The sequence below is a fragment of the Diabrotica virgifera genome, chromosome 8, assembly GCF_917563875.1.
Source record: "Diabrotica virgifera virgifera chromosome 8, PGI_DIABVI_V3a".
In the NCBI taxonomy this organism is placed as follows: domain Eukaryota; kingdom Metazoa; phylum Arthropoda; class Insecta; order Coleoptera; family Chrysomelidae; genus Diabrotica; species Diabrotica virgifera.
In genome coordinates, this window is record NC_065450.1 from 177,757,679 (window position 1) to 177,771,918 (window position 14,240).

General features: G+C 33.9%; 1 protein-coding gene across 4 annotated transcripts in view; it reads left to right on the forward strand.

Annotated features, from left to right (window-relative positions):
• LOC114326276 (putative cyclin-dependent serine/threonine-protein kinase DDB_G0272797/DDB_G0274007) overlaps positions 1 to 12,023 on the forward strand; it is a 56,986-nt gene extending 44,963 nt beyond the window's left edge. For all 4 annotated transcript variants that reach the window (XM_028274587.2, XM_028274584.2, XM_028274585.2 and 1 more), the window contains 2 exons: positions 7,125 to 7,364; positions 11,049 to 12,023. In XM_028274587.2, the coding sequence (XP_028130388.2) occupies positions 7,125 to 7,364; positions 11,049 to 11,182 (374 nt within the window). In that variant the 3' untranslated portion in view covers positions 11,183 to 12,023. The remainder of the gene's footprint in view (positions 1 to 7,124; positions 7,365 to 11,048) is intronic.
• The last annotated feature ends 2,217 nt before the right edge of the window (positions 12,024 to 14,240 follow it).

Genomic DNA, 14,240 nt, shown 5'->3' on the forward strand with positions numbered 1-14,240 from the left:
CGCATATTATATACCTAAAGCAAATATTGACTTTCTCACACATGCTCGCTATACCACTGCTGGGAAGACAGATCTGGAATAAAACTTTCGACAATGTTATCTGGCTTGACATACTCTGCTACGACGCCATGGCCGTCAATAACCGTATTACTCCATACTTCTGAGAGAACTTTACCAGCCTTCTGAAAGTTCTTTTTTCAAGGTCATGATCTTTTGTTCTCCCTTGTTCATCCAAATAGGTTCCATAAGAATCATGTGGAAGTGTAAGTTCAGATAATTCCGGGCTGAAAGGCGCCATTCTTCTCTCAACGCGATTGAACGCGCTTATACCAAGTGCATTTGTAAAGATTAATATTGCTCTAGATCATGCTTGACTCTTGAGAAAGTTGTGTAGGGCATGGGCAATACTTTTGAAGTATTGATACATGAGCTAAAATATTGAGTTTGTCAATAGAATAGTATATAATATTTTGATCACCCTGTACAAAATTGTGTAACAATAAACATATTATGTTTGAATATGTCAAATACTCTATTGTTAAGATCCAAGAAGAAATGTGCCTCCGATTCTTACATAGATTCGTAGATATTCAGTGCCAAAAAAACAGAATAACTCCCACCATTTTATCAATTTATGCGATAGTAGGTGTAAGGCACTTAAAATAATTACCATGTAAAGTGTCACTACAGAAATTTGGGTGGAACCAAAGAAAGTTAATGTGTTGTAGGTTTATATAATATTAGAATGAGAAATGATTTTTTTTTATCAGTCACACCAATGCCACTTTCGATTTTTGTGTGCATTTGACGAAAAAATAAATACATGTAACGCCAATTTTCAGTTGAGTTTCGGAAATTTTCCTTAAAAAATAAATACACGTGATATTATTACTAGACCCCCTCCCCCCTTGTGATGTTTCGTGATTTTTTATGGAACCCTCCCCCCTCTTTCGAGCCTCACGTGATTAATGGACAGCCCCTTTTCAAAAATAAGCACTTTAAACCGATGAAACAGATCTTATAAAGAATACATAAGCAAAGGAACTTGTGAAGAGGTAACGATTAATTTTATTTGGGATGTAATTAGGGTGTGATTTTCGCGATTCTTTTTACAAAAAAAAAAAAAATAAATAAAAGGGAACAACAATATTTTGAGCGTAACTCACTTACTTTTAATCTTAAAAGTTTTTTTAAAAAACGAGAATAAACCTTTTTTTAAACAATTTAAAAAAGTTGTAAAGTTCCCCGAAAAGTGTTTAGTTTTTTGGTTCTTTCACGTTGAAATATTCGATTTGGAATTTGACGAAGAAGAACCTACTTTTCATTAGCTACAACTCTGCTTCAACTCTGCTACAACTTTTTTGTAAGCTATATTTTTGTTAAGAATATTTTTTTGATCAAATACTTACTGTTTGAGTTATTTGCGAAAAACCGTTCATAAACATGTTTTTTTTTTGTTAAAAATGAATCGCATTTGTTCGTAAATATCTCGAAAAGTATTGACTTAGTGAAAAAACTCTATTATAGAACAAAATTTGCTTAGAATTAGTCATTTTTATCCAATTCCGGACTTATTTTGAATGTATATTTTTCACCCCGAGAAGGGGGTATTCCCTCTTCTCGGGGTGAAAATGTAGAATTGTAAACTTTTACTTATACAGGGGAGAGGCTTGTACCTTGAACCGGATTTTTTTAAAGCTCAATTATTTTTAAGTTTCTAAAGTTCAAGGAAAAATTTTTGGACTAACTTGTAGTTTACATACCATAGTGTACTATATCAAAATGTCATTGTAATAAAAAAAAACCAAACACATTTTTTTAAAATTTTAATAATTAGAGCTCATTTGGTCCAAGGTACAAATCAGTCCTGTACCTTGAACCACGTAGTCTTGTACGTTGAACCACCCTTAAACCTTTAAAAATATATACAAAAAAATGTGTTATTCAACATTGAACCTCTCAAAATCTAAGTCAAACACATGTACTCCTTTTTGCCTTTCAGACACCCCAGCCTGACTTGGCGGTTTAAGTTTGAGCAAGACATCTTCAATGCCAATGCCAAATTGTTGATCACTTGGGTCAGAAAATTTGTAGCTGTTCAGAATTCTCTTCAGATACTGGACCGTTAAATGGGGACTTACAGCAGTTACTTGTGCAACATAAAAGCGTGTCTTATTTTTTCCCATTAATTTTGTACGGCATTTTGTTCCCCATTTTTATAGGCATACACACCCTTTGATTTAATTTACGATATCTGTTAACACCAAAATTAAAAAAGAAAATTATCTATCCTATAAATATTTACTTTTCATGAAATAAAACACTATATTTTTACGATAGTCGCAAATGTTTTCTAATCACGTTCAACAACTAACCACAGAATGACGACGATTGTAGAAGAACTTGAGATAAGAAACTGTAATATATTTTAGCCCTAATTTGAGGGTGAATATTACAAACTATAAATTACTAAAAATAAAACACATCTTTCTACAAAGAAGGCTCATTTAATACTCATTTGGCGAATGTACTTTTTACAATAATAAGAAATGTGTTACTCTGATAACAGTTGCTAGCTTTTACAGAGTGGTCTACTAAAACTATCTTTACAATATCCAACATCTCCCCCTTAAAAAAAATTATTTTTTACTAGTAAAACAAATATAAGTATTTACAAAATAATAAAAAAGAAATTACTCATGCGTTAAACGATCTATGGGTTTGACCACTCTTTTAGGCCGTTCAGTACTTTCTTTACTTAAATTCTCTTTATTTACAATATTTACATCAGTATCTACAATAGGAGAAACTTCATTTGAACCACTCAGTAGTGAAGATTCCACTATATGAAATTTTTTAATTTGGTTCAAATGACGTTTCCAGTTAACATCATTTAGTTCAGGAATTTTAACAATATATGTTACTTTTCCGATTTTCCTTAAAACTACGGCTTTTATCCACTCAACCGTATTTTTTTACGATAGTCGCGCACAGTCACTTGTTCACCAGGCTTTAACACTAAAAATCTCTTACCGTTAGAATACATTTTTTGTTTATTTTGTATTGTAGTTACATGATTTCTTAAATTTTTTCGATCACCTGGTAATAAAATGTCAAATCTTGTCCTTAAGTTCCTATTTAACATTAATTTTGCAGGACTTACCTTAGTTGTGCAATGAGGAGTGGAGCGATAATCGAAGAGAAAATTATTTAATGCTAAATTAAGGTGTACATTTTTTTATCACCTAAAAAATTTTTTAAAGCATTTTTTACTGTTTTCACAGCATTTTCTGCAGCGCCATTAGATGAAGGATGATATGGGGGAGTAGTAATATGAACAATATTATTATTTTTTTAAAAATTTTGAAACTCATCTGAACAAAAAGAACTACCATTATCGATTACCATTTGACACGGCAACCCAAAACGTGCAAAACATGACCGTAGAACGTCTATAGTCATGGCAGAAGTTATTGAACTCATGGGAAATACTTCTATCCACTTACTATGAGCATCTAATATTATTAAAAAGTTTTTATTCAAAAATGGACCCATAAAATCCAAGTGAAGTCTTTCCCAAGGTCGTTCCGGCCAAGGCCACGATTGAATTTCGGTTTTTTCAGGTACATTCTTAAATTTTAAACAGTTTTCACAAGTTTTACATGTTTCTTCAATTTGTTTTCCTAATCCAGGCCACCAAAAATAAGATCGCGCTAAGCTTTTCATCTTAACTACTCCCATGTGTGATGAATGTAAACTTTGTAAAATTTTTTGTTGTAATTTAGACGGAATTATAATTCGATTATTCCAAATTAAACAATCTGACTCGATAGATAATTCATTCCTAATTTTATAAAATGACTTAAATTTAATCTTTTGCAAATTTTTTTTGTTTATAGACCAACCCACATCAACAAATTTGCGAACCGCAGATAAAACCTTAACATTTTTGGTTGCCTCCCTAACTTCTTCCAATTTAATAGGAAAATTACAATTTTCTGAAAAATCCATAATTAAATTCAACATTTTCAACTGAATTATTTTCAATACATTGCGGAAAACGTAATGCTTCTTTTTCTAATGTACAAAATTTTTTCTCCCTGTCTAATAGTGTACGTGAGGCGTATGCAATTACTTTTTCCGTACCATCCTGCATTACATGAGAGATTAACGCTCCAATTTTAGGGGTAGTTCGAGATTATAATGTACTAAAACCGGTGCTGACACTAAAATTTGTTTAACTTTTAGAAATGCATTTTGGCAGTCAACTGACCAATTCCATGATACCTTTTGTTTTAATAAATTATAAAGAGGATTTAGCACGGTAGATAGGTTTTTAACAAATTTGCCGTAATAACTTATTAACCCTAAAAATGACTGTAAACTGTTCACATTAGTAGGCGTCGGCGGCTTGACAATTGCCTCGATTTTAGATTCAGAGGTATATAAACCATCTTTGTCAATATCGTAGCCTAAATATGTAATTTTTTCTTTAAAAAATTCGCACTTATCTACAGATAATTTTAAACCTGCATTTTCTAACCTAAAAAGAACTGTCTCCAGCCTTGATAAATGCTCTTCCCTATTTTTACCAGTGACGAGAATATTGTCTAGAAAACATACCACACCATCAAGACCCTGTAAAAGTGATTCTAAAATTTTTTGAAATTTAGAAGGTAAACTTTCAATCCCGAATGGTGCTCTAGTATAACGAAATAAACCTTTATGTGTAGAAATCGTTAGAAGCTCTTTCGATTTTTCATCTAAACATATCTGCTGGTAAGCATTAGATAAATCCAATTTTGTAAAATGTAACCCCCAGTTTAATTTTGTAAACAAGTCTTCAATTTTAGGTAAAGGATATGAATCAATTTCTATTAAAGGATTTACGGTGACTTTAAAATCACCACAAATTCGAACAGACCCATTTTTTTTAATACAGGAACAATAGGCGTACCCCAATTTGAAAAATCTACAGCTTCAATTACACCTAGTTGTAGTAACCTGTTTAGCTCCTTTTCTACCTTTTCCCTCATCACGAATGGTAAAGGACGAGCTCTAAAAAATTTAGGACTTACAGAATCAGATTTTAATTTTATTGAAATTACACCTTTGGTAAATTTGCCCAAACCAGGCGAAAATAAATTTTGAAATTTATTTAATGTATCATTCAAATCTGACGAAAATGCTAAATCGTTTACGTTAAAAATGGTAAGATCGAACAGATTATAGAAATCTCTACCTAGCAATGGAGGTCCTCCTTTACTAATAACATACAAATTTAACATATCATTTTTCTCTTTATATTTAACCTCACAATTAACGAAACCTAAAGGTTTTAATTTGTCCCCATTATAAAGATTAAAAATTTTGGAGGTTGCCTGCAAAATTTTATTGCAAAAAATTTAAATTGTAAAAGCTTTCTGAAATAACACTATTATAGCTAGCGCCAGTATCCAACGTAAATGTAAACAACTCATTGTCAATTAATAAATCTATTAACACAGGATTCGTATTATATTGTAAACTATATAAACAATATTCTTCAGAATCTAGAAAATTGTTTTTATTACCTGTTTTATTAGATTTATTATTTTTTTTTGAACACATTGGTGCTAGATGCCCTTTTATATTGCAAATCTGACAAAAACATTCTCGATAGGTACACTTATCTGAATTGTGGTTTTTACGTCCGCATACCAAACATTTAGTTTTGGTGGAAGTTCCAGCTGTTGAAGTTGGCTCCTCCCTCCTACGTCGAAGTTGCTTTTCTGAGATGTAGATGCGCGAACATGCGCTGACTATTTAAATTTGGAAGAGCTTCCGCCAGCGAAATGGATTTCTGGTTCCTTTTTTACAACTTGTAAATTTGAAAAACTTACAGATTTTGCAGAAGCTATTTGCACCACCTCGGAAAACTTTACCGTGGATTTCTCCTCGTAGAGACGATCTTTTACTGTGCCACTATCATAGCCTATGATAAATTGATTTACTAACGCCTGTTCGATTTCACGGGCGCCACCAAACTCACACGACACTACCAAACTACGTAGACGTGCTGCCCATTCTTTGGCACTTTCGTTGGCCATTTTGCGTGCTATAAAAATTTTTTCCCTGTTACTAAACACTGATTTAATCGGTTTAAAATGTTCATCCATCAAATCAACCAACTCTTTGAACGTTTTTATCTCTGGCTCGGCTGGAATACACATATTGAACAACAATTTATACGCTTCTTCATTTAATAAACTTAAGAGAATAGCGCGTTTCCGATTTTCGTCACTAATATCATTTGCAGCAAGGTAATTACTTAATCGTTTCTTATACACTGTCCAATCTGAGTTACAGGGCACGAACTCTTGAATGGTACCGGTAAACGGAACATACGATGGCGTTTTTGGCACGTCCGGCATTTTTAATATAAAAATGCGTTAACTACGACAAAAAGTCACTAGTCTCGTTCGTAATACTAGAACAAATGTCCATAAAACTCGTCGCCACTTTGTAATATATTTTAGCCCTAATTTGAGGGTGAATATTACAAACTATAAATTACTAAAAATAAAACACATCTTTCTACAAAGAAGGCTCATTTAATACTCATTTGGCGAATGTACTTTTTACAATAATAAGAAATGTGTTACTCTGATAACAGTTGTTAGGTTTTACAGAGTGATCTACTAAAACTATCTTTAAAATATCCAACAGAAACACATACAGTTCGCGCGAAAATTAAGAGAAAAATGGGGTGGCCCATGGTACACGCTGGCCCAAGGTACAAGCCTCTCCCCTAATAATAGACAAATTTCAACTACCTATTCCCAAATTTTCATCCTTCCTTTATTTTTTTGGAGGTTTTTCGTAAAGTTTTGTGTTCTTTGATCGGGCTATAATATGTAAATGGAAACAAAAAAAAATTGCATATTGTACACCGTTTTAAACATAATATATAATATTAGTTTTAATAAACAATTTCCTTTAGAGGACAATATTTTAATAATCAAAACGAAAGACAGATATTTGGGAGTTTTTCATTTAAAATTATTTTGATCCACACAAAGATCCTAGCGATTTAACTGAAAATATCAGTCTTTTTGTATTCTTCTAAACAATCTTTTTTTCAGAAACTCCTCAGTACGGAAACCAACCTAGCGCGTTTTATCCTGTAGCCCCACAAGAACTTCCCATTTATTATCCGACGAACCGAGAACCCGCAAGAACTGTATACGAACCACAGAGGATACAAACTTATCACCTGGAACCCAAATTATCCGACCACTACATGCTGAGGGCGCAACCTTCCTCGCACGGACACGTAATCCATCCGGGACCCATGCCCATTAATCAACAGGCACCTCCAAAATGTAAGTACATAATTTTGCAATTTTTTTGCAAATTCCATTGTTGTTTATCAACGATAGAACTATATATTCATAATTTCCAAACTAAGGTAAAAATCATATTCCGCCTTTTGACATTCTACCATTGGATATTAAAAATGTCTTTCACTGCCAGAAAATTGAATGAATATAATAATAATAATAATAATATAATCTTCTTCTCCTTCAGCCTGTGTTCGTCCACTGCTGGACACAGGCCTCTTCCATTTGCTTCGATCGATTGGCAATTCTCATCCACTGCTTGTCCGCGACTTGTTTGATATCATCTGCCCACCTCTTCTGCAGTCTGCCTACTCCTCGCCTGTACTCTCTTGGTCTCCATTTTGTTAGTCTCTGTGTCCATTTTTCGGGATTATCTCGGGCAACATGTCTGACCCATTGCTCTGGGTCAGACGCTGTTCGTAGCCGTCCATTCTGGATCAGACGCTACTGTTTTGATTCTATATTACCCCTATAATCGAGAGTTTCCACTTCCGCCATCCACACCGTGCCGAAGCTCCGCTTCTCCGCCATGTCTGCCGTTGTGGACTTCATCCGTAATCCTGGACAAGGGACCCTAAACAGGTACTAGTTTCCCGGGTCAGGAAACCCCTGGAATCTGCGGAGGGCAGGGATTGATTCATTTTCCCTTATAGCACTATCTTCAAGAATTTAAAGAGTTCCTACCCGCTACCCAGAATATAATATAATAACCGACAATAAATAATGTAATAAGCCATTTCCCAGATCCAAATTGGTGAGGAACGGCAAAGATCTCCTCAACAACGTGGCAAAAGATAATAAAGTGGCTTAGTTTGGGTGCTGGGTGATGAAGGGGTGCATAGGAAAGAACGAACAGATATGTTGATAAAACAAGGCTCGAGAGAAACCTTTGTAGGCCTAGAGCTATTTTGTGACTCCAGTAAAGTCTGTTTTAGACTATAATATAAAATGATATAAGAAAATGGTATACTAAATTTTGTCACAATGTAAAACAGAAAACAAAATCTGTTAACAGAAAATGTTATACAAATTAGAACAAGTCCTATTTGATACCAATTATTAGTACACAGGCATGCGCAGTTAGGTTATTTTCGTTATACTGTCACATTGGTTTTTTAAGGTTACCTTTTCTTTTAAGAAATGTTGCAATGGAAGCAGCAAATAAGAATCGAGTTTTCTTATCCATCATATAATATTTATGTCTTTGTAATATACAATATCTAACTAGGTTAAATGTTGAGAAAAATGAGATTAACGCATTATTAAAAGAAAAAGAACAATAACATTAAGGTTAACAGTACATGAACCACCATACAAATATAAAAAAGTAATTTTTTAGCATGTAATGCGCAGAATCACATAACATATTCTAATACGAAAATGTGACAATCTAATACACAAAACTTTTTGTAATAATATTGTACACAATCATTTCAGTTAAATTTTTGTTATACCATTTTCTGTTAACAAAAAAAGGTATAGTCTAAAACAGTCTTAAAGGCGAAATTACACAGTTTACTTTTGCCTTTCAATTTGGATGAAGCAACCAAATTGATCCTTGTAAACATAAAAGTAAATCATTCAACGTCATTGAATGTTGTGTTTCAATGGCATTGAAATAATTGAACATGCTCAATATTTTCACTTTAGCATTCAATCTTCAACGCGGTTGAATGAAAAATAAATGTGTAAACAAGAATTGAACGATTCACTTTTACAGCATATTATTATGGAAGGAAGAGTACACGCTTCTGTTCTTAGAACATTTTAAAATGTACTCGTGTCTATGCAATTATAAATCAGATGGTTATAAAAACCGAGATTATGGTGGAAATGCTATTAAATTGCTAACTGAAGATTTGAACTTTAGAGGTGGTATAACCGAAGAAGACATAAAGTTGAAAATTAAAAGAATCCGTATTCGTTAGATATACTTGTGAGTTAACAAAGATAAAACGATCAACCAAAAGCGGCTCCAACCAACAAGCGGTTCAACCAAAGTGAATTCAATTCGGTTGAACCGTGTAATTTCGCCTTAAGGGTGCTACAAAAACGAGGTTCAGAAGTCGCTGATATTCCACTGATATTCCACCATGAAACGGAATCATTAAAAGAAATAGAGAGCCACTCAAAGGCAAATCCAGACTAAAAAAAAATAATCAAGGATATTGCTAAAAAACTGCCGAACAATTTGATCAAAACCTCAATAAACGAGAGATCAAAACGGTCACTGAAATCGTGACTGGACATTTGCGTTTAAGAAACCACCTATACAAAACAATAAGAAAAATAAAAAAAAATAGAAAACACGTGGATTCGAACCGGGGACCTCTCGATCTCCGGTCAAGCGCTCTACAACTGCGCTATACTCCCTTTGCTTTGACAGGTTACAAGATTTCTCATACAACTGACAAATTTAATAGTCCAAGTGAAGTATACAAAAATACTTTAAATATACTTACTATTATTATAAAATATCTTATTCCCGAGGAAGACAAATCCAAAGACACAAAAATTATAATAAATATATTTACTAAAAACACTAATAATATATTCTTTTCACGCACACCTTATTTGCGCTACATAAAGATGTAGCGACTAACATACTGTCGGTGTGCGCATGCGCCAGGGAATGTAAAAATTCACCCTCGTGCCTAAAGAAGTATAACTTCAAAAACTCAGATCCACTCCACTGCCTGACAGGGTTTAGCTAGCCGGACATACCCCTATGTCCCCCCTTCTACTTGCTACTAGCTTGAAGGGTGGGGGTGACTTTTTTTACGCCCAACGTGGGGCCCGAAAATGTGCTCCCCTTCTACTTGCTAGCAGCTTGAAGGGTGGGGGTGACATTTTTGGGCCCCATGTTGGGCGACAAAAATGTCACCTCCACCCTTCAAGCTACTAGCAAGTAGAAGGGGGGACATAGGGGTATATCTACGCCTAATGCGTACGTAGAATAGGCAAGGAATGTGAGATTATTAACACCATCAAAGAGCAAAGATATTCTAGCATATTCTAGCAAACTAGAATATCTTGGCCATGTTATGAGGAATGAGCAGATATATGCCTTGTTGCAACTCATTCTTCAGGGCAAGGTATTTGGAAAAAGAGGACCAGGGAGAAGAAGAATATCTTGGCTTCAAAACTTGAGAAAGTGGTTTAATACATCGACAACCGGACTATTCAGAATAGCAGCGAGCAAAGTTAGGATAGCCATGCTGATAGTCAACATCCGGAACGGATAGGCACAGTAAGAAGAAGAAGAAGAGCCATGCGGAATTTGTCTCAGAGATAGAATAAGGAATGAGGATACATTAAGAGAAACTTAAGTCCAGGATGTGGTGAGATATATACGAATACGACGTTGCAAATGCAGATGTCATATTAACAGAATGGACCTAGGAAGAATTTCAGATTGTTCTGATGAGTGGTATTGTTTTTGATTGTATGTTGGCTGACTCCTTAGTATTTAACAGTTATTTAAAATAATCTCTCCACTGTCTTTTTATGTCCGTATTTTCCGTAAGAAGTTTCTCCTTAAGAGTCTCACAGCTCTCCAATTTTTTCTTGAAACCAAGGGATACAATTTCGTTGATCATTGAACAAACTAAAAGAAAATGATGTCTTTCCCTTAACGGTTAATTAATGAATATATTTATTTTATAGTAGGTGGAAGTATTACTGCCGGTTACCCAGTAAGAAGTCAACCACAGTACCAACAGGCCCCGCAAGCGTCGCTGTATACGGGTCCTGCAAGGACGCTGTACCAGTCACCCGTCACGTACCAGGCAAGAGAATGAAGACGACGTTTTATTGTATTTTAGAGTAAATTCAAACGTCAATCTTGTTTTACTTTTGATAAACGAGTATATGCTATTCATGAAATTATTAACGATATAGAAGCACAGTTTTATTTATCTTCAAATCTTACAACATAAAAATAATCAAATACCATGAAACCATACAATTTTTGACATATTATATTTGTGTAATTTTACTTTTACAATTTACTTTTACAACTTTATATTTTGTAATTTTACTTTTACAATAAAATATGGATTTTACAAAGATTAAACTCTTATAGTACTGATGATCAATAGTAGGAGGTAGATGCCATAAATTCTCGGTCTGATTTAAATAATGTTCATTTTAATACATTTTTATAAAGATCAGTACTCACCTGAGGGACCGCAGACGTTCGGATACAATAAGCGCCACTTTGTAAAGACAATGAAGTCGATTCTACTAAGTAACAAGACATTTACTCAACACACACACTACACTTTACTCCCGTATTGTGAAACTAACAAAATGAACATAGATAGCGTTGTGTAATCATATTAATATTTTACCGACTATTCCAGATGTTTTCTACAAATATGACTGTAAGAATGTATGAAATAAATTATGCTTAATTTGTTATGGAGAAATAAATAAATAAAATAAATATTCCTTCTTACACATATTTATCTTGACTCCCCATATTTCCACCTTTTCCAAAAAACCATAATAAGTACTTTTGTAGAAAGATAATTGGATAGAGTCGATAGAAATAGTCAAACAAATTACATGACGCCACTACATCCTTACGAAAGAGAAAAAATAAAGGAGGAACTAAATTACTTTTACCAAAATTAGAGATTAATTCTTAGTGAACAAAATAAATCTAATACATTTCTGCCTACGCTGAGAAATCTCATCGCAAATACACTAAGCATTAAAATTAACGCACCACCTTAAAATGGGACATTTTTGATGTCTCGTATTTCCTAAACCTGTTGTCCGATTTTAGTGATTTTTTTTTTATATTTTATAGCTTTATTCTTCAAGAATGTCGATGTAGTAATATTGTTGCTAAACAGATAAGTGTCATTGTATACCGGGTGTAACAATGACAGTGTGTTTTATCCTCAAAGTTTGGAACATCCTGTGGAATATTCTAGCGTATATAAAATATTGAAATTAAAACTCAACTGTAGCCTTAGGCTTTCTTAACATTTTGCTCTTCGATTCATTCGTCTATGTTGGATAATAAAAAAGTTAGGTACTTTAACAACTAGCAACGTTCTTCATCAATACAGGGTGTTTCTAAATAAGTGTGACAAACTTTAAGGGGTAATTCTGAATGAAAAAATAATGACCATTTGCTTTATAAACATATTTCCGCTCCGAGATACGGGATGTTGAATTTTTTCTTACAAACTGATGATTTATTTATTGCTCTAAAACCGGTTGAGATATGCAAATGAAATTTAGTAGGTTTTAAGAGGTAGTTATTGCGCATTTTTTTGACATACAATTAAGAATTTTATATTCACCATTTGCGTGCATACGGGTTATACTACCCGGTCATATTACCCGTATGCACGCCAATGGTGAATATAAAATTCTTAATTGTAGGCCAAAAATACGCAATAACTACCTCTTAAAACCTACTAAATTTCATTTGCATATCTCAAACGGTTTTAGAGCAATAAATAAATCGTCAGTTTGTAAGAAAAAATTCAACATCCCATATCTCGGAAACGAAGCATTTGTGGACATAATATGTTCATAAAGCAAACGGTAATTATTTTTTCATGCAGAATTACACCGTAAAGTTTGTAGCACTTATTTAGAAACACCCTGTTATGATGAAAAACGTTGCTATAATAGTTTTTAAGGTACCTAACTTTTTTATTATCCAACATAAGCGAATGAATCAAAAAGCAAAATATTAAGAAAGTCTAAGGCTACAGTTGAGTTTTAATTTTAATATTTTATATACGCTAGAATATTCCACAGGGTGTTCCAAACTTTGAGGAAAAAACACACTATAATTGTTACACCCGGTATACAATGACACTTATCTGTTTAGCAACAATATTGTTACATCGATATTCTTAAAGAGTAAAGCTATAACATAATTAAAAAAATTACTAAAATCGGACAACAGGTTTAGGAAATACGAGACATCAAAAATGTCCCATTTTTAAGGTGGAGCGTTAATTTTGATGCTTAGTGTACATACTGATTTATTTCATATCCAGTATGTATTTTCAAAAGGCGATGAATTTACAGTTTTGTCTCCACAATTACAAGCAATTTTTATTTTGAAATTTGAAACCAAGAGCGAGTCGGTATTTTGGAGAGAGAGAGAGAGGGTGTGTGTGTGTGTGTGAGTGAGAGAGAGACAGGGTGTGAGAGAGAGAGAGAGAATGCACAGAGACTCGGCGCGCAAATACAGTCGAGTCCACGAGTCTTTTCCCGTGCGTCAATTTAGAGCAAACGAAATAAGTCGATGATAAGTCGGAAATTGAAATTTACTAAACGCAACAAGTGGCAGTAAGTATCTACTGCTCCTATTACGGGTTAAAATTTGAGTTATCAAATATGTGTTTTATCTCGCCAGGTATTAATGACGCACGGGTAAAGACTCGTGGACTCAACTGTAGCTGCAGTAAATACCTGGGAGCGGTTGTGAATGCGCATGCGCTAAAGTTGTACAGCTCTGACATAATTCTGGAGTTAAAGTATTTTCAAAGATCATTCTTGGAAGTGTAAGGAATTCGCCACAAAATTTTTTTTCTAACCGGTACTAGACCTTAGGTACTAGTCAGCGCTGAGTCCGTGTGCAAATAATCCTTCGTATTTAAACGGGCCTGTCCAAAGTGCCTCTGCGCGCTGTTATTAGGATGGATGCGCCCTTAAACCATATTGCCTCCATATAGACCTGTTAGGCTGAGAAAATATGGCTGCTACCTTATGTATCATTAGTATTTGAGTTTAAAAATGTATTAAAACTTGAACTTTCTCTCATATTGTTCTGGAATCAATCCGTCATACTCTGTCTGGATGTCTTGTATGCTTTTATTTATT